Consider the following 27,064-nt stretch of genomic DNA (forward strand, 5'->3'; position numbering starts at 1 on the left):
TAATCTCTGTTTTGAAACTTGAACCAAAAGAAACAAATACCATTTAACTTCATACTACAGTAAAATTCTTTGAACAAATTCTTTAAACCAAGGAGCGAAAATTTAAAATTAAAAATAGTGAACATTTTCAATTCATTTATTCATGCATCCACTCACTTATTCAACAGAGGCTTATGGAGCGCCTGTTCTGTGCTAGGCATTGCTGAGCCATCACAGACTTCGTCCCTGACGCCATGGAGTGGACAGTCTAGTCCAGTCAGTGAGGGAGTTAAAAAAAATTCTGGCATCATTGCTACTGCGGTTGCACCGAGTGAGGATCAGCCCCTCCAACTCTCCCACGTGGTCCCGGCAGGTGAGTGTGGGTGTGAGCGCCTGTGGCTCCCGGTGTTTGAGGAGTGTGAGAGCACACGTGTGTCAGAATGGCGCGTGTCACAGTGCGCGTGCAGGTGTCGGCGTTGTATGCGTCTCCATAGCTGCCTGAGCCCGGCGGCGTGGGCCAAGGGAGGCGCATGTCTCCCGCCCACGTACTGAGGGAGGCACGGGAACCACCCCGCGGTGCGATTGTGAGTGAGCGCGGGAGCGCGCGCGCGCGGCGGGGTCGAGGGGAGGGGCGCGGCGCGCGCAGGCGCAGAGCGCGAGAGCGGACAGCGGCCGCCGCAGAGCGCCGGGGGCGGGAGGAGCGAGCTCAATAGGCCATGGCCGCCGCCGGCTGCTGAGGGGCTCGGCCCGCGAGCGCCTGCCGCCGCGGACGATGGTGACCGCACGGGTCGGGCCGCTGCCGCCGCCGCTGCCGCCGCCTCCCAAGACGCTGCAACCAAGGCCCGGCGCGGAGGAACCGCCGCTGTGAGCCGCGCCATCCCGGCCCCCGCCGCCGCCGCCGGAGGAGAACGGGAAGGCGGGCGAGAGAGCCGGGGAGTTGCGGAGCCCGCCTGCCCGCCGGCGGCACAGCCCTGCCGGGAGGGAGGCCACAACTCGAGGTGACCGAGCCGTCCGCCCCGGCCGGCCTCTTCTCATCCTGTCGCGTCCCCGCCCCCCCGCCCCCCCCGCCCCCCGCACATCCTCCCTTCTCCCCTCCCCCACTCCTTTGCCCGCTCCTTCCTCTTCTCCCCCTTCGCCCCGGGGCCAGACAAGAGGGGAGCTCCCTGCCTCGGTTCACCTCCCTCCTTCCTCCCAGCGTCGGCGGTGTCCCCATCCCCTCTTCACCCGTTGCGCCCCCTCCCTTCTAACCGTCTGTCGCTCCAGCGGACCTCCTGGCCCCCCACCGGCCCTCTCCGACTCTGCCTTCCCCTCCCGGGGCCCCGCACAGAGCCCCCTCCCCCAGCTCTCGGGCCTTGTGCGCCGCCTTCTCAACTACTCACCTTCCTGGAGACATTCCTCACCTATCCTGGCATTCCTAAGATGCCCTCTGTCTGAGCTCTGCCCCATCGCCTCCCCAGGACCCCATTTCGAGGCCTTTTCTTAGCCCCTTCCTGAGCTACTCGTTTCCTAGCTGCTCCTTTCCAGCTCCTTTTCTCCCGTTCCACTCCCAACTTTCCGTTCTTTGCGTCTTTGTCCACTTCGCTTCCAAGCTTCCCTCCCATTTTTCTTTTGACTTATCCTTCTTTGGTCTACTCAGCCTTCTCCTCCCTCTTTTTATGCGGTTTAAGGTTGTTTGGGGGTGCGGAAAGGCCTGCCAAGCCATACTTTGAATAGGGGCCCATTTGCTCTGCATCCCATCTGTCAGCCCTGTTTTGCCGTGAGAGCGCTCCCCATCCCTTCCTTTTTGTCCCCATCGCTTCCTTTCTCGTCCGCCATCCCTTCTCCACCCTACTCCTGTTCTGCTTTTTCCACCCGAGACCCTTGCCCTCCCTTTAGGAATGAGTCCCTTTGCTGCTCGGGGATGATGAACTTCGCCCGCGTCTGTCTTTGAAAGCTTTTTGGTGCGTGGCGCCGCGGAGCCAGCACCCTTAGCCAGACAAGAGGGGAGCTCCCTGGCACGGGCCTCTCTACTGGCAGAGTTTTTTGCGAACGTAATCCCCTAGCCCCGCGGCGGCCCTGCTGCTGCGCTGCCTGCTTTGCAGCGAGCTGGGTTGGGGTTACTATAGTTCAAACGCAGCTGAGATCAGCAGGCAGGGCGTGTGTGTGTGGGGGGGGGAGGAGGTGCGGGGAGAGAGGAAGGGGGCTTTGCAGTGAGAAGGCATCAGAGATTAATGGATGGCTTTGCATCGCAGTCTGCGGTAAACAGGAAACTAGTTTGAAAGGAAAGGAGAGGACTGTGTGTCTTTATTTTTTAAAATACGGACTGTGCCGTTCTACTGAATCTTGAATCATGCCCAAAGGATGAGCTGTCGGTGCTGCAGTCGTGACCCAGGCTGAGCGCCCAATGGCAGAGAGCAGTTTTTATTCCCTCGCTCTGGCCCTTTAAGAGTTGAAAGATGGTCCGGTTATTCAGAGTGGACTCCGTATCTTTGCCACTTTGGAGATACCGAGAAACCACAGAATTGCTAGTAGTTTATGTGGAAATCAGGTACATACAGAGTTAGGTAGCAATAGTGTGGGAGTGGGGGGGACCAGCTATATTTAAAACATGTGCCAATGCTTATGTAAGGAGTGCGTTCTCCTCCCGGGTATCTCAGTTTTGGGCTGAGTTTACTTACGATTTTAGCTTCTAGTTTTGCCCTCTAACATTTTCAGGGCTTACCATCCTAACATATGGACAGACAAAAAACCTTTCTTGAGATTGGTTTTAGCGGATGGTAGAATTTTTTTTTTCCCGTTGGATTGGGCAAAGAAAAATGATTTTTTTCTTTTGATGGGAGAAAACGGTGTAGAAACTTCCAGCCTTAAATTTTCTATTGTATTGAATTTAAAATTGGATCATACAGCTTTCTTATTTTTGCTTTTTTTTTTTTTTAAAGAAGTTTATCTAGGAGATGTGAATATCCTTTTTTTTGGTAAGATTGAATTTTCTGTTTCTTTTTCTTAACGTAATTCTTCAACAGACAAGCCATGACTTTAAAAATGTACATTTTCTGAATTGTTCAGGGTGATTTGTTTGATTTCTTCATATTCAAAACCAAAACACAGTGTTTTCAGGAAAGTGTAGAATGAGACTCCTGTGTTTCCTAACCCACAAATATGAATGTTGAACTGTGCAACGTTATGCTTGTACAGGACAGTACTGTGTAAGTAGTGATTGCTGTTTCCAAGCCTGGGAAAGTCATTTAATGAAATCATTGTGGTGCTGTTTTTGGTTAGCATTTGTTGAGTCTTTTTTTGCTGTTTTTGGAAAGGATTTTTTTTAAAGCTGTCCCACTGTGTAAACCATCTTTAATTTTGAGTCACATTTAGTTTACATTACTTGCTGAGATGGTTGTTTTGGCATATTACTTTCCCAGTTCTTATAACACTTAAGGAGGAAATATAAAAATCTTTGATGTAGGAGAAAATTTGTGTAACTGTACAGGGCAGGAAATAGCTTATATATTTGGCTGTAGGAGTATCAGGGCTTTAAATTTTCTTTGCTTTCAGTTCCTCTGCTTATTTTTGAGGATTATCTAGTATTGTTTTGATTTTAAGAGAATTTTAAGCTTCCTCTGACCTGGAATACGCTCATTAGCTCTGATAATAAATCTCGGAAAAAAATAAATTAGGCTTGAACCAAACATCATAGAAATATAATCTTTTTACCCCAGGAGAGAAATCTCCATTTTTACTTCATGCTTCTAATAGAGTGGCTTGGCAAATGTGAATGAGTTCAGTGATTTTATTTTATTTATTTATTTTTTTAAAGATTTATTTATTAGAGAGAAGGGGCAGAGGAAGAGGGAGAGAGAATCTCAAGCAGACTCCCTACTGAGTGGGGAGCCCAGTGCGGGGTCCATGCTAGGCTGGATCTCAGAACCCTGAGATCATGACCTGAGCCAAAGTTAAGAGTCAGACACTTAACCAACTGAGCCACTCAAGCGCCCGATTTTAGTGATTTTAAACAAGGTAAATGTTTCCACATTGTGTTGAGATGTTAATTTAGTGTGAGGTGCTGGAGTATAGTATGCGGTATTTACTTGTGATGGTGATCACCCTGTCATGTGGCCCTTACACTTTAGACAGGTTCAAAATTATAAAGTTGGGGGGGGGATTTTTTTTTTTTTTTGTATTTCCACAGCTTTTGTGGGTAGCATTTTAGACTTTTTTTTTTTTAAGTAAGCTCAACATCGACTGCTGGGCTTGAACTCATGACCCTGAAATCAAGACTGAGCTGACATCCTGTTGGATGCTTAACTGACTGAGCCACCCAGGTGCTCCTTGTGGGTAGCATTTTATATTTAGTTTTACATATATTGAATTTGTTTCCCCCGTGTCCATATACGGGCCAGCTTGCCAATGACTTGCTAAAATATCGCTCACATACAGAAATAGGTGAAATGTTTAGTGAGCAGTAGAGTTGTTACTAAGTGGGCATATTTCATTCTATCCAAGGTCCTCCTTAATTCAGACATTTGAGTCTTGGATTTACTATACAGTAGAATTTGGGGATCAGTCTCCAATATTCTTCTGTAATGAGAGCTTTAGGAATTCAAGATTTTCTTTTTATTCTATTTGTGAGGCAGGAATAGTGGTAATTGAGAGGGAATTTGTCCCTTCTGCTAAGGGCCCTCTTTTGTAATAGAGATAATCTTCTGTAAGAATTAGGGAGATTTTTTTTCCCTCTAGTTGTTCAGATCTTGATTTCTGATGCAGGATTGGTTATTTGTTTAGTTTAAATTTTTTTTCTTTACCCTTTTGAGAGCTAGAAAAAATGGTGAAAGTGGGTACATTTAAAAAAAGCAAGACATTAAAAAAGGGGAAGGCTCCAAGTCAGATGAAAGAAATATAGACCACAAGTATTAACTCAGTAGTAGTCCCTACAAAAGCAGTAGTGATTTATATTGGATTCTAGAATATGGGAAAAGAGTTACTTTTCCGTTTAGTATAAAGCCTGTCGGTGATGTTACTATCTCAGTCTGTGATGACTTTCACACGACTGGTGGTTTGTGAGAAAAATCTACTGTTTATGTACTTTGAAATAAACCAAACTGAGTTATCTGTTTGACCACCTGAGTAAGTATATTTCCTTAGTTATCTAGATAGCTTAGATGTATTAACACTTTTTACAAAGGAATTTCTTTTTTTAATTCCCAATAATGGATATTCGACATTTGGCAAATAGAAAAAGAAGGGAATAAAAATCACCTTAGCCCTACTATTGAAAGGATGTTAATGTGATATTTTGGTGTATTCTCAAGATTTTTTTTTTAATAATATGAGCTTTGAGAAATTGAGGTTTCTGAATGCTGTAATTTGCAATAAATGTTGATTAGAGTTTTTATTTTTCAGTGCTTTTTTTTCCCATTAGGATACAACATTCAGTTTTGATTCTCTCACAGTATTTTTTCTTATGTAGGAAAATTATTAAAGTGGTCTTGTTCATTTAAAGTAATCAGAATTTAGTATTTATTTATGAAAATGTTTATTTTGCATTCTTAGGATATATCACTTCCGAGTAATGGGAATGATATATGATCACTCAGTGATCAATACAATCAGTTTTTCAGTGATTGAGAAACTTATAATAATGGTTTGTCGAGTTGAACTCCTTTTTTTTAAATCCCTCCCCAATGTTTTTTTTTTTTTTTTTTTTAACTGAGCTAGGAAGCTATGAAAATTAGAGGGTAAAATGGAAATACTGACAAATATTTAACCATAGCATACCAATCTGTCACTGTAATTTTCTTCAGAAATAAATGTTTTCATTTGTCCTGTTATTCTGAAATTACTGCCAAAGCTGGAAAATTTGTTTAGCTTTCTCAGCAAAATTCTTAAAAGGATATTGTCAGAGCCAACAATCCAGAATTATCATTACTCTTAAAATTATCTTTAACCCACTTGTTTGCCTTATTCTCATAATTCTTTGGATTAATTTAAAGCTGTATCATATAAAGCAGTGTTGCACAGAATTGTCCTTTTAAATAATGGATTGTCCTGGAGATCTTCCATTTCCTTCCCTTCCCTTTTTTTTTTTTTTATTCTACTCCTACAGCTCATCAACAGCTGAGCAAAGACAGGGGCTGCAGACTCCAAAGCCTGACTTCTTCCTTGTGCCAGCATATCTGTGAATCACAGGAAGAATTTGATAAGCATTATTTCCCCACTTTGAAGGCAGATTATGGGAATTTCAGATGGAGATTTTAACTTTAATGATTGAAGTAAATAATATTGCAAACTATGTTTTCTTTATCTGTATCATGAGTTCTCTGAATTATATCTATATCATATAAATTCAGTACTTCAGTTTTGGTTGTAAGTAATACAGAAAAGGATAGACTGTGAGATGCTGCAAACTGAATGTGTAGTTACCAAATTTTTATTGAATAGCTTAGGTTTTTTTTATATAATAACCACTTAAAATTTGCTCTTTTTAAAGAGCTACATAAATCTCAATTTTATAGGAGTGAATTTTTCCTTTCAAGTTAATTGGACAAAAACTATAGTATTATTAGGGTGTTTTATTGCTAGTGCCTAGAGTTGGAGTTAAGCTTTTTAAAAATAAATTTTGAGGCCTTAACACTTAATCAGATTGGGAAGAACTGAAAGAGTCCATGTGAAAACCCAATACAAGGATTATTTTATGAATACCTGGAAATAGTAGATGTGGCTAAAGAGTTTTATACGTTGTTACATAGTTTTTGTGTAGTTTGTGACAATCCTTTAGATTCATAAGAGGATATCTAAAAGCTATTTGGACGTGACTTAATTTTATATATTATGTCTCCTGAATTTAGGTCTGCTCCAAGAAAAAACATGGCTGCAAAGGAAAAACTGGAAGCAGTGTTAAATGTGGCCCTGAGGGTGCCAAGCATCATGCTGTTGGATGTCCTGTACAGATGGGATGTCAGCTCTTTCTTCCAGCAGATCCAAAGAAGTAGCCTCAGTAACAACCCTCTTTTCCAGTATAAGTATTTGGCTCTTAATATGCATTATGTAGGTAAGTGTCTACATTACCTTTTCTCTTTTTTTTTTTTTTTTTTTTTTTTTAAGAGAGTGAGAGAGCACGCGTGGGGGGTGAGGCAGAAGGAGAACGAGAGAGCATCTTAAGCAGGCTCCATACTCAGCACAGGGCTCCATCTCACGACCCTAAGATCGTGACCTGAGCCAAAATCAAGAGTCGGACGCTTAACCGACTGAACCACCAGGCACCCCTACATTACCTTTTCTAATCTTTTAGTGGGCATTCTGAATTATGTCTTTGTAGGCTTTTACATTTGAGTGAAATGAAATTTGGTTACATTGAGATGACAGTGATACAGCCATTGATGAATGTTTAGGAATCTTGTTTGTAGTGTAATTGGTCTTACCACTGCATATGAGTTATTAGGGCTAGAGGAAAACAGTGTTGGATTTATTTTACTGGATGAAGCTAGAAAGCAGAAGGAAACATTTTATTTTATTTTATTTTATTTATTTATTTTTTTAAAGATTTTATTTATTTATTTGAGACAGAGAGAGCACATGAGAGGGGGGAGGGTCAGAGGGAGAAGCAGGCTCCCTGCCGAGCAGGGAGCCCGATGCGGGACTCGATCCCGGGACTCCAGGATCATGACCTGAGCCGAAGGCAGTCGCTTAACCAACTGAGCCACCCAGGCGCCCTGGAAGGAAACATTTTAGATTTTAATATGATAAAATGAAAATAATGAGAACTACCTTTCCAGACATTTGGCCTGTTCTAATTTGTCCGTTTTGGGGTTTGTTAGTAATTCAGAAAGCTTTTTAAATGCAACATTCTTTATTGTTCCAGAACATTAACATCAGTTGAACATAAGGCATTTATTTCAGTTAAATGAAATGTTGGAAATGACATTTATAATATTTTTAAAAAAGACTCCTTGAAATATAATTGGTATGATTTGGAGTTAACAGTAAAAGCAATATTGAGAGGTTAAAGAAGTTAAAGTCAAGAAATACAGGCAGGAGGGGTGCCTGGCTGGTTCAGTTAGTAAAGCATGTGACTCTTGATCTCAGGGTTGTTTTAAGTTCGAGCTGCTCCCGCTTGGGTGCAGAGATTACTTAAAAATAACATCTTAGAAAAAATAAAAGAAAAAAAAAGAAATAAAAAAGAAATACAGGAAGGAAACATAAAAATTTATCTAGAATGAAAGTTAAGATCCTTAATTTTTAGGTTAATTTTTTATTTATATGTAATGATAGCAATAATACATATTCACTTGACATTGCTATTGTATAACTCAAGATATGGTTTGAATGATGTACTATAGTGGTTTAATAATATTTTTATTATTAGAATTGCCCATGCAAGTAAATGTTTTAGAAAATTGTGAAGGGTCTGTCCTGTTTCTTTGAGATTTATTTTTATCTATAGAAGGACTTTTTGGGTTCCAGAGCTTAGCCCTGAAAACCCCTTACAGCTCTAAGAGATTCCCAAGTAAGCCATTGTGGGAAGAAGTATGGTATAGTAGAAAAGGCAACACACTAGAAGCAGAACATCTGGCTACAATAAATTCATCTCTCTTAAGTGGCACTACCTTGGGAAATTCTGTGAAATGAGAAGGTTCTTTTTTGCTGCAAAACACTATAATTCTCAGCCCTTTATTAAAGGCTTTGTATGTTAGCCAATTTTTGGAAAATAATTCCAGTCTGTTATAGAAGAACAATTCGGTACTTGGCTTAGATTTTTAGCTTAATCAGCAAAGTAATTCACACTGTGGTTTAAAAAAATGTGCTTATCACATATATTATTTCTGAATAGATTGAAATATTTATTTTAAAAGCAGCTGCCTAATAACCAGAAACATTAATTTTAGAAATTTGAATGGGTTCTTGTACATTGAAGTTCATACTCTGCCTTATAACTTTAGGAACTCAACTGAGCCTTCCTAAATACACTTACTACATGCTTTGGTAGAATAAGCTCAGTGATTACACCATCTACATAGACATTTTCAGCTTGAACAGGTTTTTGGTTAGAGTAACTTCTGTGTCAAAGTATTTAGGTAGTGTTTACATAATGTTCCAGTTTACCAAATTTCACCCTTAAGTACATTTTTAAAATTCTTACTTTTAAAAATTAGTAATGTACTTATACATTTATTTATGATAAAATCAAAACATAAGAAGTGTACAGTGAAAAGTATGTTCCTCTTTGGTCATTATCCACTAAGTTTTCTGGGCCCCAGCAAGTAGCTAGTTTTATTTCCTTATGGAAGATTCTAGACATGTTTTTATGTACCTATGTCAGTATAAAGATATTAAATATGTAGTTATAAATGTATGTCTTCCTTTTTGTACGAATGATAGGATGATATACACTGTTCTCGACCTTTTGTTTGTTTTAACTTAATGATGTATCACAGAGCCATAACTACTGCTTTTAGATATTCATGAAATAAAGCTTTGTTCTCTGTTATGTTGACACTTTCTGTTATGCCAAATTTTAAGATTCTGATTAAATGGTTAAGGCCTTATTTTCCCCCCAGCCCTCCCAATTCTGTTTTGTAGTGGCATAGTATCCTTGTATGGCTATACCATAATTCATTGAACTAAATACTCTTTTTTGCATTTTCATTTAGTGTTGCACTACATAATTTTATATAGCTATGATTTTTGATAGGTGCAAATATAGCCTTGAGATAAATCACGGAAGTGAAGTTTCTGGGTGAAAGAGTATACATATCTGTAATACTGATCGATATTGCTCTCCATAGGGTTTTACTGTTTTGTACCTGCACAGTGGTTGAGAGTTCCTGCAGTTTTACATCCTTATCAAAACAATGTTACCGAACTCTTAAATTTGGCTACTCCAGTAGGTGAAAAATGGATGTGTTCTAACTAGTTCTAATTTGTATTTCTCTTATTATGAGTGAGATTGTATTTATCTACATGTTTAAGAAAAATGTGTGTTTCCTCTTCTGAGAGTTGTCAGTTCGTGTCCCTTGCTCACTTTTCTATGGGATTTTAGCCCCCCTCCCTTGTTTTTCCCCAAAGGCACAGGCAAGGCTTTATTGGGGCTACAGCTCAAGCTGAAGGGAGACACAGCACCAACAGAGTAGTTAGGCTGGCCTCCTATGGATTGTAGCCTTTTCTTGCTGATTTGTGGAGTTTGGTATACATTAGGGAAATTAGCCCTTTGGGTTGAAATTATTGGGTTGAATTTCAGTTTGGGTTGAAATTATTTTTTCCAGTTTTGGTTGTCTTGATTTTGGTTTATGATTTTTTTTTTTGACATGCACAGTTTGTTTTTAATGTGATCGAATTTCCTTTTTTATAACTTAGAATTTTGACTCAATCATTAGAAAAGACTTCTCTATCATGTTTTATTCCGTTATTTTTGTTTCATTATTTACATCTTTGCTTCACTTAGGATTTTATCTGCATGTACATTGTGTTAGAGGTAAAAATTTCTTTTCCCCAGATAACTATCTGGTAGTCTCCATGTATTTGTTAAATAGTTCAGCTTTTCCTGACTGATTATTATATACTAAATTCTCACATCTATTTGGTTTCATTTCTGAATATTTTTTCTTGTTCTTTCAATGTGTGGTCTTATTGAATGCCTAGACTATATTTTACTGTCTGGACTTAGTCCCTTCGTTGGTTTTTATTTCCCTTGCAGAGTTTTTCTAATACTGTTTGCTATGTGAACTTTAGAATTACTCAGTTTAAGTTAGGATGAAGAGATAGCTTAAAGATGTGAACTCTTCTCTATTTATGACATAGAGAGCCTCCCTATGTTCCAGATTTCTTTTGAGCCTTCTGGAGTGTTTTAAAGTTTTCATTATAGAAGTCTTGGGCATTTATTGTTAAGTTCATTCCTAGATTTTTTTTTATTGCAATTGTGACTTTTCCCCCTTTTATATCCTTTAATTGTTATTAAGAGCTTAAAAATCAAGGTAGGGTGTGGTTAAAGTTCATGTTTATGGAATATAATTGTACTTTCAAATTGGGAAGCTTTCCAGTGTGGGTTCTGAGAACAGCAAAAAGAAGTGATTGTTTAAATATAATTGGTGGAATGTTAATTATAAAACTCTTTTGCAAAATGTAGAATATAAAAAGGGAAATAGAAATAATATTGAAAAGGCAGAGTGGGGCCATTTGTGAAAAGACCTGAGTACATATATTAGGTATTACACTTAATTTGGTATGTAGTCATGGGTCAGTGAAGGATTTAGAGCAGGTGAACTGCATTTTAAGAAAACTGATTAGGTAGTGTTGTACAGACTGCTGAATTGGGGAGGGGAGGGCAGGTGGAGAAACCAGAGGTAAGAAGACCAGTTAAGATTTTAGGCAAGAGGGGGCGCCTGGGTGGCTCAGATGGTTAAGCGTCTGCCTTTGGCTCAGGTCATGATCCCGGGGTCCTGGGATCGAGTCCTGCATCGGGCTCCCTGCTAGGCGGGGAGCCTGCTTCTCCCTCTGCCTCTGCCTCTCTCTCTCTCTCTCTCTCTCTCTGACTCTCATGAATAAATAAATAAAAAACATAAAAAAAAAAAAAAAAAGATTTTAGGCAAGAGGTACTGAGAGCCAGAATTAGCCTTGTCGAAGTTGGAAAGGGAAGAGTAGATATGAGAATAATTCCATTGAAACTGCAATCACTAAAATGATTAGTGACTGACCTAAAATGTAAAAACTCAAGCTTCATTTGTGTCCTCATTCTGCAGACCTTCCCATGTTTATGAAGTTGTTGACTGCTTCCTCAGGACAGTGTTTCTGGATTCTTCTAACTTTCAGACCATTCCTTCTGACTCTTGCTTTTTTCTTTAGACTTCTTGAGTGTTGATAGGGCCCAGAATTTGTGTTTAATTTTCATCTTTTGTTGTTTGTGTGATCGCACATAGTTTTGGCTGCAAATCTCTATCTCCACTTTCCATTGCTTTTTTGACCACTAGTCTGTCTGTTACTGTTCCTTCTCTATTATCCCCTGGCACCCAGTTCATACCTCTTCCATGGCACTTACTCTGCATTCTAAGGGTCCTTATGCTTGCCTACCTTCTTAACTAGATTGTGAGCTCCTTTAAGGTAGGAATGGGGTTGTCTGTTATCTCAGTATTCCCAGCACCTAGCTAATACCTGATACTGAATGAATTTCTAACTACTGTTAGACATTTCCACCTAAATATTCTGTAGACACTTCAATTTATGGTCACTGAACTCATCATGTTTACTTTAACTCAAACCTCCTCCTCTTTGTTTCCTATCTTTTTTTTTTTTAATTTTTTTAAAAGATTTTATTTATTTATTTGACAGAGAGAGAGAGAGAGAGAGACAGCTAGAGAGGGAACACAAGCAGGGGGAGTGGGAGACGGAGAAGCAGGCTCCTGGCCGAGCAGGGAGCCCGATGCGGGGCTCGATCCCAGGACCCTGGGATCATGACCTGAGCCGAAGGCAGACGCTTAACGACTGAGCCACCCAGGCGCCCCTCTGTGTTTCCTATCTTAATAGCAAAGCTATCCTCTTGATTACTACCCAGGCTAAAACATCAGAATCATCTTCACTTCCTTGTTCTCAGCCACTCACCCATAGATCACCACTAAGACTTAACTTAAATATCTCATAGCTGACCCTGCTAACTCCATACCAAAGCTGCTGATTTATTCCACGTCCTCATTTCTTTTTCCCCATTACTAAAATCACCCTTAAATAGCAGAAATTCCTACATTTTGTTAGGAGCATTCATTAATGTTATTTTAGGTAGGTCATCATTTTTAAATGCTGCTGGTCTTGCGTTTTAATTATAAATTACTGTTGCGTTAGCTTCATCATTATCAGTTGAGTTTGTTGTGGTTTGTTAGAGTGAATAGTGATGCATATTTGTGTCAGCAGTGGTTTTGGCTTTTATTTTTCAAATAGATTATATACATGTTGTAGTTCAGATAACTAATTCATACTGTTCTTGCTTTAGCAGAATTCATAATTGCTTAAGAATCTTCTTGTGTGATATATTTTGTTGTTATCACAGAGTTACTTTTCCGCTGGAATGTGAAATGGGGATATAGGTGAGGCATACGGTTTTTGTTTTGTTTTTTGTCTTCTTACCTCACCTAAAGTGTATCTCAAGGATTTGAGAACTGATGGCCCAGTCTGAGCTCCTTATTATTGTGTACGTTATTGAGGCGTTAGTCACCAGTTCCATCGGCATTATCTGCCAGTACTTTTTTATTTACACCAAATTCTAGTGTAACCTAAGAGTTTATTGTTTCCTGAAAATACCCTTTGTTTTTTTAATGGTTTTCATGCCTACTATTTTCTTTTCCTAGAATGCTTCTTCTTTCTCTTAGCCTGGTAAAAATCCATTCATCCTTCTAGGTCCAGGTCAAACTTAATCATTTAATCAACCATAGCCCTTCTAATACTTGTTTATTGTAGCACCAATATTGTATCATACTTTTGTCCATGTTTATTTTTTCCTAAACTGTGATTACTTTATTCTTTGGACCTACCATGTCTAGGAATGCATATGGGTCACACTTTGCATGTAATAATTGGTTGAGTGACTGGATAATTGAAAGAATGAGGATTTGGCAGCTGTTTTATGAGATGTGCATGAGAAGGGAAAGATAAGAATATCTGGAAAGGAAAAGACAGTTCATTAAAAGAGAATTTAAGGAGATGTTTCATGCAGTAAATTGAATCCTTTAGCCACAAACACTAAACATACTTGCTTAATATAGTAAACATTCTTTTAAATACCTCTGAAGTCCTTTGAGGTGGGGATTAACAAAATAAATTGGAAAAATTATTTTAAGAAATTAAAAGCAAATAGAAATACTTATCTCTAGTTTCTGTTGGATTGTTCTTAAAGTTAGGATGTGTATAGGAAATCTGGATTCTACCTCTTTAGTCCCTAGTATATTGCTCCTATTTCTGTAGCTTTAAGCATGATTGATTCCTTAGCTTTAAGCGTGAGAGGAGCATTGGGTACTAAGAAGGGATATCCATGCCCTAATAAAGACTCATTAATAAGTGGAAAACAGTTATAGAAGATTAGACTAGAACCAGATTTTGCAAGACCTAGAGTGTCAGACTGAAAAGTTAAGAATTTTTGGAGGTTTTAGAGCAAGAGAGTTGTCTAGATGAAAGGGATGGTTGTGTACTGAAGTATAGGATGGATGAGGGTGGAAAGAGACTGCAAGAATAGCAGTATACTGTCCTGTCAGAGTGGACTGGGATGGGGCATAGGGACTGGAAAGGAAGGGTGACATGAGACTTACTGGGGAAGACTCAGCAGGACTTGGTGATGACAGAAAAGATGACTTGGGTTTGAGTCAGAGTGAGTGGGATTTAGGAGAGAAAGACGGTGAGCTAGCCTGTTGAGGGATGAGGGCGGGAGCTCAGTTTGTACATGTATATGAGAACATTTAAGTGGTATATATCTCTGGCATTGTGAGGTATGAGATGTTTGCTTAGAATAAGAAATGATTACTTTTTTGTGTATGTGTAGTAGGTAGATTCTCAGTAACTTTGTTGATAACATACATTTGGAATGGTATGTTTGAAGCAACAACATAAATTCTTTGAGCTAGATACTTTATAGAGAGAAAAAACAGTTGTTCAGGGACTAAATTTCCTATGTTCATTTGGGGGAATAAAAAAAGTGGAGGGGAGAATTTGGAGGTTTAAAGAAAATCCACAGAGCCAGTTTTGAGGGTTGTTGCTTCAGGTGCTGGGACAAGGATAAGCAGGATGTTTTAGATTTGACAAGTAGGCAGTTGTTGACTTCTGAGGTTTTTAAGAGTGGAAGAGTAAAGAGGGCTCTGTAGAGTTTGTAGACTGTAGAGGATAAAGAGGGAATAGTGGATGGTTAGAAAATGGAAGCATTGGTAGAGATAGTTTATAACATTTGTCAGTGGAATGAGAAAAATAGGTAATAGAAAAAGGAAAAATCAGCACAAAGAGAAGTTTTTCTTTAAGATTGGAGGAGGAGCCCTATACATCCTTTGAAAATAGGTGAGCACTGGTGTCGGGGATGATGGAAGATGTAGGAGAAAGAGGGTGTTTAGGAGTTGGAAAAATAAGACCTTGAGTCAAGTGGAAGAGGCAACATTAGAGAGGGACATTAAGGACAGTTCTTCCTCTGGGACTAGAGAATGAGAGAATTGGTGTAGAACAAATAAGTGGACATCAAGTAAGGGTAGATAATGAGAGGAGTCCTGCTGTACCTTTGTGTGCTGTTTTGATTATAAAGTAGAACAATCTACAAAAAAAGTGAAAAATGCTTTGTTTTCAACAGATAATCCATAGTGATTTTTACTATATTAAACTTATTTTGGTAGTGAAGTAAAAATCCTCAAAATTGTTGAAACCTAATTGGAAAATAATTTACTTCAATTAATTGGGAGACTAAATTAGAATCGTATTTTATTTATAATTTCTTTTTATTTCTACTACAGGTTATATCTTAAGTGTTGTGCTACTAACCTTGCCCAGGCAGCATCTGGTTCAGCTTTACCTGTATTTTTTGACTGCCCTGCTCCTCTATGCTGGACATCAAATCTCCAGGTAAGAAGGTGACCTCGTTTTTGAAATGTATGACTGAATTTAAAGTTTTTCATTACTGAAAACATACTTTTCATGAACACTGTTAAGAAGCTGCAGCTTTGCCAAGTATCCAAAACAGTTTTTTTGATATTTGTTTCCTAAGTAAATATTGTTGTATAGAATTAATGGCTGGGATATTATGCTTCAGATTTTATTTCTGCTTTTAAAAAACGATCTTAATATGAAATGGGCTTTAAGATTATGTTTACAGAGATACTTATGATCTTTTCTGTATTACCTAAGAATTTCCAAAGACAGGCTATAGAACATTTTAACAATTATGGACTTGATTACTTTCACCATTTTAGGAAGTTAGCTTATGCTGCTTGAGAAACGGCACAACCATGTATACAGTGGATGATTTATATAAATTATTTGATGAGGTTCATGGTATAGCTCAGAAGTTCTTCATCTTTAGTAATATTGTGTTTGCTTAGGTCTGCTAGTCCTAAGTTTTAAGACTGGTCTGCCAATGAAAATGAACTTCCTGCTTTGGAACAGGATATTAAAATACGGGGGAACTAAAAACCACACAGTAAATGTAATGGGGTATAAATAAACGTGGTGGGTATCATTTCTTTTCTTTTCTTTTTTTTTTTTTGAGAGCGAGTGCATGTGTAAATTGGGAGGGGAGAGGGAGAGAATCTTAAGCAGACTCCACACACAGTGTGGAGTCCCATGCGGGGCTCGATCTCACAACCCTGAGATCATAACCTGAGTCAAAATCAAGAGTCAGACACTTAACTGACTTAACTGGCTGAGCCACCCAGGCGCCTCTAGTTTCTTTTGTCTTGATTGAAATGTATAACCATAATGAAATATACTCCCAATCCTAAAAAGAGTGATGGTTACTTTGCATATATAACAAGATGTAGCTGTCTGGAGGTCTGAGAAACAGATTTTGGTGTTGGCTTGAAAATCTTAAAATAGCATTTTTATATTACTAGAATTGAATGGTTGAGGTAGAAACCTTTTTTACTTTCTGATTGTAAAATAACACTGTTCATTGTAGATGACTTTTGGGAAATACAGAAATTTAAAGGCAGTAACAATCACCTGAAATTAGACCACCCAGAGATAGACCTGTTAAAATTCTGGCATTTCCTTCCAATTATTTTTAATACCTTCCAGTTTCCACCACTTTTATGGATATGAAAGAGTGAAAATAACAATAGTCGCTGATTCTTGGCCCTTGTTGTTGAAGTAGGACCGTCATCATCCTTTACCTCATCCGGTTATTTCTCAAAGGCTCCAAAATGTTCCGCAGAAACTCAGTTTTCTCACATTCCACTCCTCTGTTTGTGTCTGGTCAATTTCCTCTGCTAACTTCTGCCGTTTTGCCCAGCTTATGTCCTTGGGTGTTAAAGTTGCAAAATCTGGAGCTGCCAGAGTAGTACTGCATTTCTTGTAATCGTAACAGTGCTTCAAACTGAGCTGTGTTTTACTCTGAAGACATGAGTTTTCTCATTTTGTGTCACACAAGTATGTCTCTGTGTCTTGGACTCCTTCATGGGAACATGAAGTAGATTTGTAGCATCTTTCTCCACATAGCTTAGAATAGGAGTCCAGGGGCCAGGACTAGCACAGACAACATGATGTCCTTCCCATTATAGCACCACCAGCCCCACAGCCTGACACAGTCTGTTCCTGTGGCTTTACCCAGGACACCTCTGAATCTGAGCTCAAGCTCAAGGTAGAGACATTTCTCTATCTTTATTCATTTTTAAGCAAAAATTGTGTCTGTAGAGTATAATGCAGTAGAGTATATAGGCTTCTGATTCATCATTTTTGTGTGTAGATGAGTGCCTGGCTACCTACGAGTGCCATATCTTTTGAGTGGACGGGTGACTGGAGAGTTTCAAATACCATGTTCCTTATTTCTATAACCTCAGTGTCACTTATTAGAAAGATAGTTCTCAGTTTCCTTACCTATAAAATGGTGGTAATATCTTAAGGGGCTATTGTAAAGATTCAATAAGATAAAGCATATAAAGCTCTTAGCATAATTTTTGACATATAAGTGCTCAGTGAATTTTTTTCCTTTTTTGTTTTTAAGTTTTTAAATTCCAATACAGTTTTAACATAGTGTTATATTAGTTTCAGGTGTACAATATAGTGAGTGATTCAACAATTCTATACAATTCTGTACTCAGTGCTCATCATGATAAGTGTACTCTTTAATCCCCATCACCTGTTTCACCCATTCTCCCTCCCCCTGCCCACATCCCCTCTGGTAACTTTCAGTTTGTTCTCTATAGTTGAGTCTGTTTCGTGGTTTGTCTCTCTCTTTTTCCCTTTGTTTTGTTTCTTAAATGCCACATATGAGTGAAACCATATGGTATCTGTCTTTCTCTCTTTTGCTTAGCATTATATTCTTTAGCTCCATCCATGTTGCAGATGGTAAGATTTCATTCTTTTTTTATGGCTGAATAATATTCCAGTGTGTGTGTGTGTGTGTGTGTGTGTATGTGTGTGTATGCATACACACCACATCTTCTTTCTCCATCATCTATCAGTGGACACTTGGGCTGCTTCCGTAATTTGGCTATTGTAAATAATGGTGCAATAAACATAGGGGTGCATATATCCTTTTGAATTAGTGTCTTTGTATTCTACTGTAAATACCCAGTAGTGTGATTACTGGATCATAGGGTAGTTCTATTTTTAATTTTTTGAGGAACCTCCATACTGTCTTCTGCAGTGGCTGCACCAGTTTGCATTCCCACCAACAGTGCAAGAGGGTTCCTTTTTCTTCACATTCTCGCCAATACTTGTTGTTTCTTGTGTTTTTGATTTTAGCCGTTCTGACAGGTGTGAAGTGATATCTCATTATAGTTTTGATTTGCATTTCCCTGCTGATGAGTGATGCTGAGCATCTTTTCATGTGTCTGTTGGCCATCTGTATGTCTTTGGAGAAATGACTATTCATGTCTTCTGCCCATTTTTTAATTGGATTATTTGTTTTTTGGATGTAGTGTTCAGTGAATTTTCTTTTTTAGAGGGAGAGCAAGAGCTTGAGTGAGCAAACGGGTGGGTGGGGGAGCAGAGGGCAAAAGAAAAGTACAAGGACAAGCAGACTCCACACAGGGCGTGGAGCCTGCCATGGGGCTGGATCCCATGACCCCTGAGACCATGACCCAAGCCAAAATCAAGAGTGCTCCCGGTGCTCAGTGAATTTTAACTAACATTGTTATGTTTTGTTTTTATTGTGCAGCAGTGTTTTATGAGCATTCTTTAAAAAATGACTTTAAATCAGAGTATTTCATAGAACCGCTTTGTGATAGCCTTTTAGAGTTGATGTGATTTGTTTGATTAATCTTCAAAATCCTAAACTTGAAGGTAGAGGTATGAAAATTGTTGCTTTTATTAGTTATAATTCTGGGTGAGAAAACAATGATCCTGCTCTTTCCCTCATGCTTTTTTGGTTTCCATGTGGTTTAATGGTGTAGTGATGGCTGAAAGCATGTAGCTCTATTTTTATATACAGTCTTACCATCCAGGCATTTTTAGAGGTCAAAATTCTGTTATGTAAGGATAAAGGGAACCCTGACAGTGTCAGAGGTAAAGACAAGCCTTTTTCTGACCATTCTTCTGGTGGCAATTTTAACTTCTGACTTTTAATTTATGGGAATGTTTCTTCTAATATTTAAAGTTTATTTTTATTATTAGAAAATCAAATTTATTTTAAATAATAAAAATAATTATAATAAAATTTTATAGTATACAAAAAACATGTCCTGTTTTTTATTTCATTTTGATCCTTATTAGTAATCCTTTTGGATTTATTGAAGAAAAAAACAAAGTGGGCAAATAGCTGGGAAGGAACAATCTCAGACTTTAACTTGAATGTAGGTTTTCTGATTGCTAGCTTATTCCTCTTAGGGAGGCAGCATGTTTAGGGGAAAGAAAATGAGTTTTAGAATCAGAGTGGGTATGAACTAGTTTCCCTACTTAGTCAATATGTTACCTTGGTAAGTTGCTTTTTTGAAAATGTAAAGGAAAACAGTGCCCATTTTATGGAGTTAGTTTTGATATCAAACTAACAAATTTCAAGAAATGGTGTGTTTTAGAATTTTCTTAGTATATAATGTATACTATATGGTGCTATCTCACAAAAGTTTAGCAAAGATGTATTATCCTTGAATTATTCATAATATGTCACATTTATAAATATTGAGGCTTGAATGTATTTCATTTATAAAATTTTAAGGCTGAAGTTTTTAGTTTTAAAAAATGTAATGGTTCAGATTTCATGTGGCAACTTCATAACTATCTTTTTTTTAAATAACAGCTTTATTGAGATATAATTTACATACCTATTTAAAGGATACAGCTCAATGGTTTTAGTACATTCACAGAACTAAACAAACCATCACTACAATTGATTTTAGAACACTTTCATCACTCCAGAAAGAAACCCTGTACCCATCAGCAGTCACTCCCTATTTTCCATCAGTCCCATTACCCCCAAGCCTAGGCAACTGTCAGTCTATTTTTTGACTCTATGGATTGGCCTATTGTGGACATTTCATGTAGACACAGTATGTGGTCCTTTGTGCCTGGCTTCTTTCACTTAACATGTTTTCAAGGTTCATCCATGTTGTAGCATGTATCAGTACTTTTTCTGTCCAGATCATATTCTATGGTATGAATATACCACATTGTGTTCATCTATTCACTGATGGACACAGGTTTTTTTCTACTTTTTTGGCTATTATGAGTAGTGCTGTGAATATAATGGGTAAGTTTTTTGTGGACATACAATTTTTTCTTGGGCATATACTTTGGGGTGGAATTGCTGGATCATATGGTATTTGTGTTTAACCTTTTGAGGAACTACCATACTATTTTCTTTCTCTCTCTCTTTTTTTTTTTTTAAAGATTTTATTTTTAATCTCTACACCACATGGGGCTTGAACCTACAACCCTGAGATCAAGAGTTGCATGCTCTACCCACTGAGCCAGCCAGGTGCCCCTGCCATTCTGTTTTCTAAAGTAGCTGTACTATTTTTACCAATAATGTGTGAGGGTTCCAGTTTCTCCATATCCTTGCTAACACTTGTTGATATCTGTCTTTGTTAGTATAGCCATCGTAGTAAGTGTGACGTGATATTTCATCTGGTTTTGATTTGCACTTCCCTGATGGCTAATGATATTAAGCATCTTTTCATGAGTTCATTAACCATTTGTAAATCTTTTTTAGAAAAATTGGCGTATCTTTTGCCAATTGTTAATTGGATTGTCTTTTTATATTATTGAGTTGTAATACATCTCAATTCTAGATATAAGTCTTTTTTTTTTTTTTTTTTTTAAGATTTTATTTATTTGACAGAGAGAGACACAGCGAGAGAGGGAACACAAGCAGGGGGAGTGGGAGAGGGAGAAGCAGGCTCTCCGTGGAGCAGGGAGCCCGATGCGGGGCTCGATCCCAGGACCCTGGGATCATGACCTGAGCTGAAGGCAGACGCTTAATGACTGAGCCACCCAGGCGCCCCTAGATATAAGTCTTTTATCAGTTATATGATTTACAGATATTTTTCACCATTCAGTCTAGTTATCTCAAGGCAGAGTGTAGTATGGTACTAAGAAGGAGAATCAATACTTGGATAATTTAATAATTTAATTATTTAAGTAATTAATTTGGTACTTCAGAAACTGGCTATATAAAAAATCATTGCAAATTGAAAATTTCAATAAAAAGCTGGGTTTCTGTTTTCCCTTAAGACATGTACTAAAATAGGGGCACCTGGCTGGCTCAGTTGGTTAAGCATCTGCCTTTGGCTCAGGTCATGATCCCAGGGTCCTGGGATAGAGCCCGGAGTTGGGCTCCCTGCTCAGTGGGGAGTCTGCTTCTCCCTCTCCTTCTGCCTTCTTCCCACCCTCAAATAAAGAAATCTTAAAAAAAAAACAAAAACAAAAACATGTACTCAAATAATGAAGCTGATTACCGTTAAGTGAAAAAAACTTGTTTAGACTATGTCTAGAATGGATTTTGCTTGTAGTTCAGAGGAATTAAACTTCAGAAAATCCATGGCCTTGGTTCACATAGTATGAACATTTAATAGTCTATTTGATATGTTTCAGGTTCCTTAACTCTTAAAATTACTAAACTGTGTTTTTCATTTTGAGTGATGTAAGGAATATATTTTCCAGTATCAATCCTACTTTAAAATTGAGACTATCCAGAACTATAGGGGAAAAAAGAAAAACTCAACAACTGACATGACCATTCCTATGAGGGTATGGTCTTGATCACAGTTGTGTGTTTTTCTCTAAAATTTTTAAACTCCAGTATTCTTTTTTATATATTTTTTATTTTTTTAAAGATTTTATTTATTTATTCATGAGAGAGAGAGAGGCAGAGGGAGAAGCAGGCTCCCAAGGAGCAGGGAGCCCGATGCGGGACTCAATCCCAGGACCCTGGGATCATGACCTGGGCTGAAGGCAGACGCTTAACCATCTGAGCCACCCAGGCGCCCTAAACTCCAGTATTCTTAAATTCCTTGTTTTATTGTTAGATTTCTGAACTAATGTGTCAGTTTTTTATGTGTATAAGTTGAATTAAGAGCCCATGGGTTTCACAAGATTGAAAGTATACTCCTTTTCATCCTGGTCTCAGGTATGTAAGTAGGGTTTCAAATGTAAAACTTCCCCAAGAGTTATTTATATGTAAAATACAGATAATTAGCTCCCCATTTCATAAAAGTTTGTCTTATTTAAGGTTTCTCTATTACAGGACTATTAGCACTTGGGGCCAGGTCATGCTTTGCTATGGGGGCAGTCTTGTGTATTATAGGATATTGGTGCCTCTGCTCCCTAGATCACAGAGAACTCCCTCTCCAGCAGTTGTGAAACCACAGAGTGTCCCTGTCAAATGTGCTTTCCTCGGGAACAAAATTTTCCTCAGTTGAGAACCACTGCTGTTAAATAAAGGACTTGTTAAAAATGAATTTTATCATTCTATACCCCACTTTTAATTTTGACAGGAATAAAATTGACCCATTTCAGTGTTTGATATATTTTCTTCTTTTGAACATTATCAGCTCCAGACACTAAATATTTCAGTAAGGGTTCAGAAAGAAGCTAAGAGAGAAGCAGGGTGGCAGAGATGATTTAAATAATTAAGCCCTGGGTAAATGAACTATTCAATTACTAGCACATTGTTAGGGTGTAGTAGGTACTCAAATCCAGGTGTTAGAACATCTCAGTCCCTGGGATCCCTTAAATTGAGCAATGCCTTTTGTTTGCACATATTGCATAAGATAGCTTTGAGAGCTCACCACTTAATTCTCTGTAAAAGTAGATTAGGTTTCTTTGGAACTAACAGTTTGAAAGCTTTAAGTAGCCAGAATGTACAAATTGTTCTAGATTGTTCAGGTTGCTTAAGAGATTGTTAAGTTAGTTGGTCAACTGGTAAGCTTCTAGATTTTGTTGTTGTTACTTAGTTTTTTTATAACTTGTATGCTTCTCCTTATAACAAGAATTTTTCTAATTGCAAGCTATCCTTGAGGCCCTTTTCATATATCTCACACATTCTTATGCACCCAAACAGTTTCAGTCACTGGAGAATAGGCTAGCACTGGGGATTAGAGAAGTAGATTTTCAAAGTGTTTAGTTTATTAGTGCTCAGGGGCTGATCGTCGCTATTGCACAAATTGCACAAATGAAAAAAGTTTAAGGAAAGATATTTTTCAGTTTTAAGTAGATGGTAGGGATTCTTGCTTCTGACCAGCTTAATACATTTTACTATTTAAATCTAAATTAAAAAAATCAATAAATAAAAGCTTTTAAACAACGTTAAAAAAAACGTTAAAAAAAAACTTCTAAATTGAAAAGTCAAATACTGCTTTTGAACATTTCATCTGATTCTCTCTTAAAATAGTTACTAAATTTTGTTAAAAATTAGAATTTCTTGGCTCACGAATCAGATTAATTTTTGGCCTAAAATAACTCTTGGAATTTTGCATAATTCCTACTCTGGATCCTTCTTATTTGGCTTACTGTCTTGTTTATTTACATTGTGAATGACCCACTCTCTTGAGAGACTTGAGTAATCAAGTTTTCATTTCATTTCATTGTCAGCATGGGATGCCATGAAGTTGTTCATAACTTAGATATAGAGATCTTTGTTCAAACACTGATCCCTATTATAGTTCTTTTGTATAGTTTGGGATGCAATGTCCAGATTCTTCTTTCAGAAGGGACAGCTCATTAGTGGCTACTTGGTGAGACCAGTACTTTAGCCCTCACCGAAGCCACTGCTCTGGCTCTGGCACTAAGCTCAGCTGGCCCAAAGAGGGACTACAGGCTTTCTGGGCCTGGCTATCTTTACTGAGGTGGTGCTTACTGGTGAGTCAGCCAAACAGGGAAAATTCTGAAGGACTGTGTTGATCGAGAGGAGTTGAACAAAGGAGAAAGGGGCTAAGTTGCCTAGACAAGGTGTTAATTTCTATGGTAGGATGATTGGTTCAGCGGCTCAGGTCGCACATTAATGGGGGAGGTTGCAGCATTGAGGAGAGCTATTCTTAGAGTCCTAGAGGAGAGCAACACAGAGAGCTAGTGGGAGGAAGCTGTTTAACACCATGGTGTTGTCATTAGGGCCTAAAGGTTGATTGTTCTTCTGGAAGGCAGATCCCCCTTAGTGTCCTGTAATCTTGTCATACCACAAAGTCATGAAATATGGAGACCGAAAAGGAACTAAAAAGAAAATCATTCTGTTTTTATAGCATTTCTCACAATTCTAATTAATTATTAAATTAAGTAATTTGTTTAATGTTTGTTTTTCCTCCTGGTTTGTTAAGCTCCATGCTAACAGGATTGTGTCTTTCTTGCCTGTTGTAGTATTCCCAGAGTGTAGCAGTGTGCTAGCAACATATTATGTATATGGTAAATTATTTTTGAGGTTAAAAGAAAAAGTATAGAGAATGTTAATTTTCCTTACAAATTTCATTACGTGAAGTTAGAATTCTTTTTTTTTTTTTTAAAGATTTTATTTATTTATTTGACAGAGAGAGAGGGAACACAAGCAGGGGGAGTGGGAAAGGGAGAAGCAGGCTTCCGGCCGAGCAGGGAGCCCGATGCGGGGCTCGATCCCAGGACCCTGAGATCATGACCTGAGCCGAAGGCAGTCGCTTAACCAACTGAGCCACCCAGGCGCCCCTGAAGTTAGAATTCTTAAAAGGCAAAGAAGCTGTAAAAAAAAAAAATAAATTATAAACTAAAATTCCTAGCCAGGAAATAATACAAAACAATTAACAAATGTTTCAGCAATAAGAAATTCTAGAATAGTGGGTTTGCTGAGTTATATATAAAACATCAGTAATATGATGACAAAAGCAAACAAGGGAGAGAAAACATGTCAGGGAATCCAGCTCTGCAGTCCCCTCCCAACCCCCCCCCCCCCCCCCTTGAGAGATGATCTGAGGACTGACCCCTTTGGGAGCAACTTTGGCTCTTCCCGGGGGATAGTGCTCTTGTAGATACCCCTATTCCCTTTTTATTGAATTCACATAAAATTAACCTTTAAAGTGAACAATTCATTGGCATATATTAAATTCATAATGTTGTGCAACCATCACCATTATCTAATTCTAGAACATTTTCATCACCCCACAGTAAAATCCAGTACTCATTATATGTCCTTTCCATTTTCCTACACCCCAGCCCCTGGCAAGCATCAATCTGCTATTTGTCTTTGTGGGTTTTCCCTCTTTGTAATTGGACCTATTGGAGAGGGATCTGCTGTGGCCACAAAGAAATTATTTGGCTTTAGAGGCCTAGAACTCAGGTTAGACCTCTTACAAATATAAATTTCTTTCTTTAATAGTATTTTCAAAGACTAAATGTTAAGTGGTATTTATATGTGTATTTTATTTTAAATTTCGTAATTCTCTTAATTCTTCAGTTTTCTGCCCTAAAACTTTATAAAGTATGATAATTTTACATTGATGGTTATAAATCAGATATGTATATGTAATTTGCATGTATAGCATTTATGCCTCTCACAGGGTTTTGACCACTGACCTCTGGACTGGGTAGTCCTTTGGTGTGGGGGCTGTCCTATGCACTGTAGAATGTTGTGGCAGCATCTTGATCTAGGTGCTCATAGCAGCCCCAACCCTTCTAAATTGTGACAACTAAAAATGTCTCCAGACATTGCAAAATGTCTGTCAGGGTCAAAATCACCCCTGGTTGACCACCACTGCATTAAAATCATTCCTCTTGAGAATTTCAGTAAAAAGAGACTATTAGTATATTATTTGCTAGAAATAGTCATCATAGAATGATAGAGGAGAATTGCTAAATCACCGATGAATCTAGGCCCATTATTGATTTTTATAATTGTCCCCCAAACTACTTCCCATTCATAAAATATATTTTAGTTTTTAATTTTGATTTTTTGGCAGTACTCTCCTTGCGGGTTATGTAAGGGTCATTTCTTATTTGGCTGTGCTACACTAAAGGATTTTAACTTGATTGCCTAATAGGAAGTAATTTCATGGAAAAAGTAAATACAGCCGTGGGTTTGTTGAGAAATACTGGAAACATTCAAACTCTTTTAAATACAATGAATAAAAGCATTCAATAATTGAAGAAAAGGAGAATTTTTTTTACACAAATTTCCCTACCTGATGTCCAAAGAACTTAAGACCATAGTCTTTTAGTGCTACTACTGAGCTTACTGATAGTAAATTAAATTTTCCCTTCCTGTGCTCCTGGATGTGCACTGAAAGTTCTGTTTTCTCAGTTTGTAAAGGTTCTTTCCTACTTAAATCTTGTTATTTCTCAGTACTCACATGTTAAATGAATTAAATTTTAAAAGGAATATTGGATGTGATTTAAAATTTGTTTCAAAATAAATCTGTAGCCTACTTACATATAACCCTAATTATAGATTCTTGATAGAGTCAAAGTGATAGTTTTTAAGGATTGTTCTGTGAGCCAGTTTTCTAACTAGTTTGTGATCTACTTGTAACTAAGTACAACTGGGGATAAAACTTTGGGGAAAATAGGATAGGTAAGATGGTGGAAGAGAGCCACAAGAGGGGAAATTTGATGTATTATTATTGGGTATTATCAGTTAAGTAGTAGGGTTGAGGGATGGTGTCTCAACTGTTTTTTTTTTTTTTTACTGGGAATAGTTCTTTAATAAGGCCTTGGGAAGAAAGAAAATCCCATAAAGTAGAGCTTTGGCTGTCTTTTCTACATAGAAGGAAATGAAGTCCATCCTTACATAATTATTTATACCTAAACTTTTTCTTAGTATACATATGGAGAGAGATGTTATTAACATAATACGCTTTTTATAAGAATACTGTGCTTTAGCTGTTTTTCTTTTCTGTATGTGCTTTGAATGTATCTAATACATTTTTACCATTTTACTTATTTAGGGACTATGTCAGGAGTGAACTGGAGTCTGCCTATGAAGGACCAATGTATTTAGAACCTCTGTCCATGAATCGGTTTACCACAGCCTTAATAGGTAAGTATTATAAAAGAA

At 38.1% G+C, this 27,064-nt stretch overlaps 1 protein-coding gene across 1 annotated transcript in view; it reads left to right on the top strand.

Moving 5' to 3' along the window:
* Window positions 1–609: 609 nt before the first annotated feature.
* The window catches only part of RNF145 (ring finger protein 145), a 55,094-nt gene continuing 28,639 nt past the window's right edge, over window positions 610–27,064 (top strand). The window contains exons 1-4 of the mRNA XM_021697856.2: window positions 610–977; window positions 6,801–7,003; window positions 15,417–15,525; window positions 26,955–27,046. Coding sequence (XP_021553531.1) covers window positions 6,820–7,003; window positions 15,417–15,525; window positions 26,955–27,046 — 385 coding nt within the window. The 5' untranslated portion in view covers window positions 610–977; window positions 6,801–6,819. The remainder of the gene's footprint in view (window positions 978–6,800; window positions 7,004–15,416; window positions 15,526–26,954; window positions 27,047–27,064) is intronic.

Source organism: Neomonachus schauinslandi, chromosome 7, assembly GCF_002201575.2.
Source record: "Neomonachus schauinslandi chromosome 7, ASM220157v2, whole genome shotgun sequence".
NCBI classification, from domain to species: domain Eukaryota; kingdom Metazoa; phylum Chordata; class Mammalia; order Carnivora; family Phocidae; genus Neomonachus; species Neomonachus schauinslandi.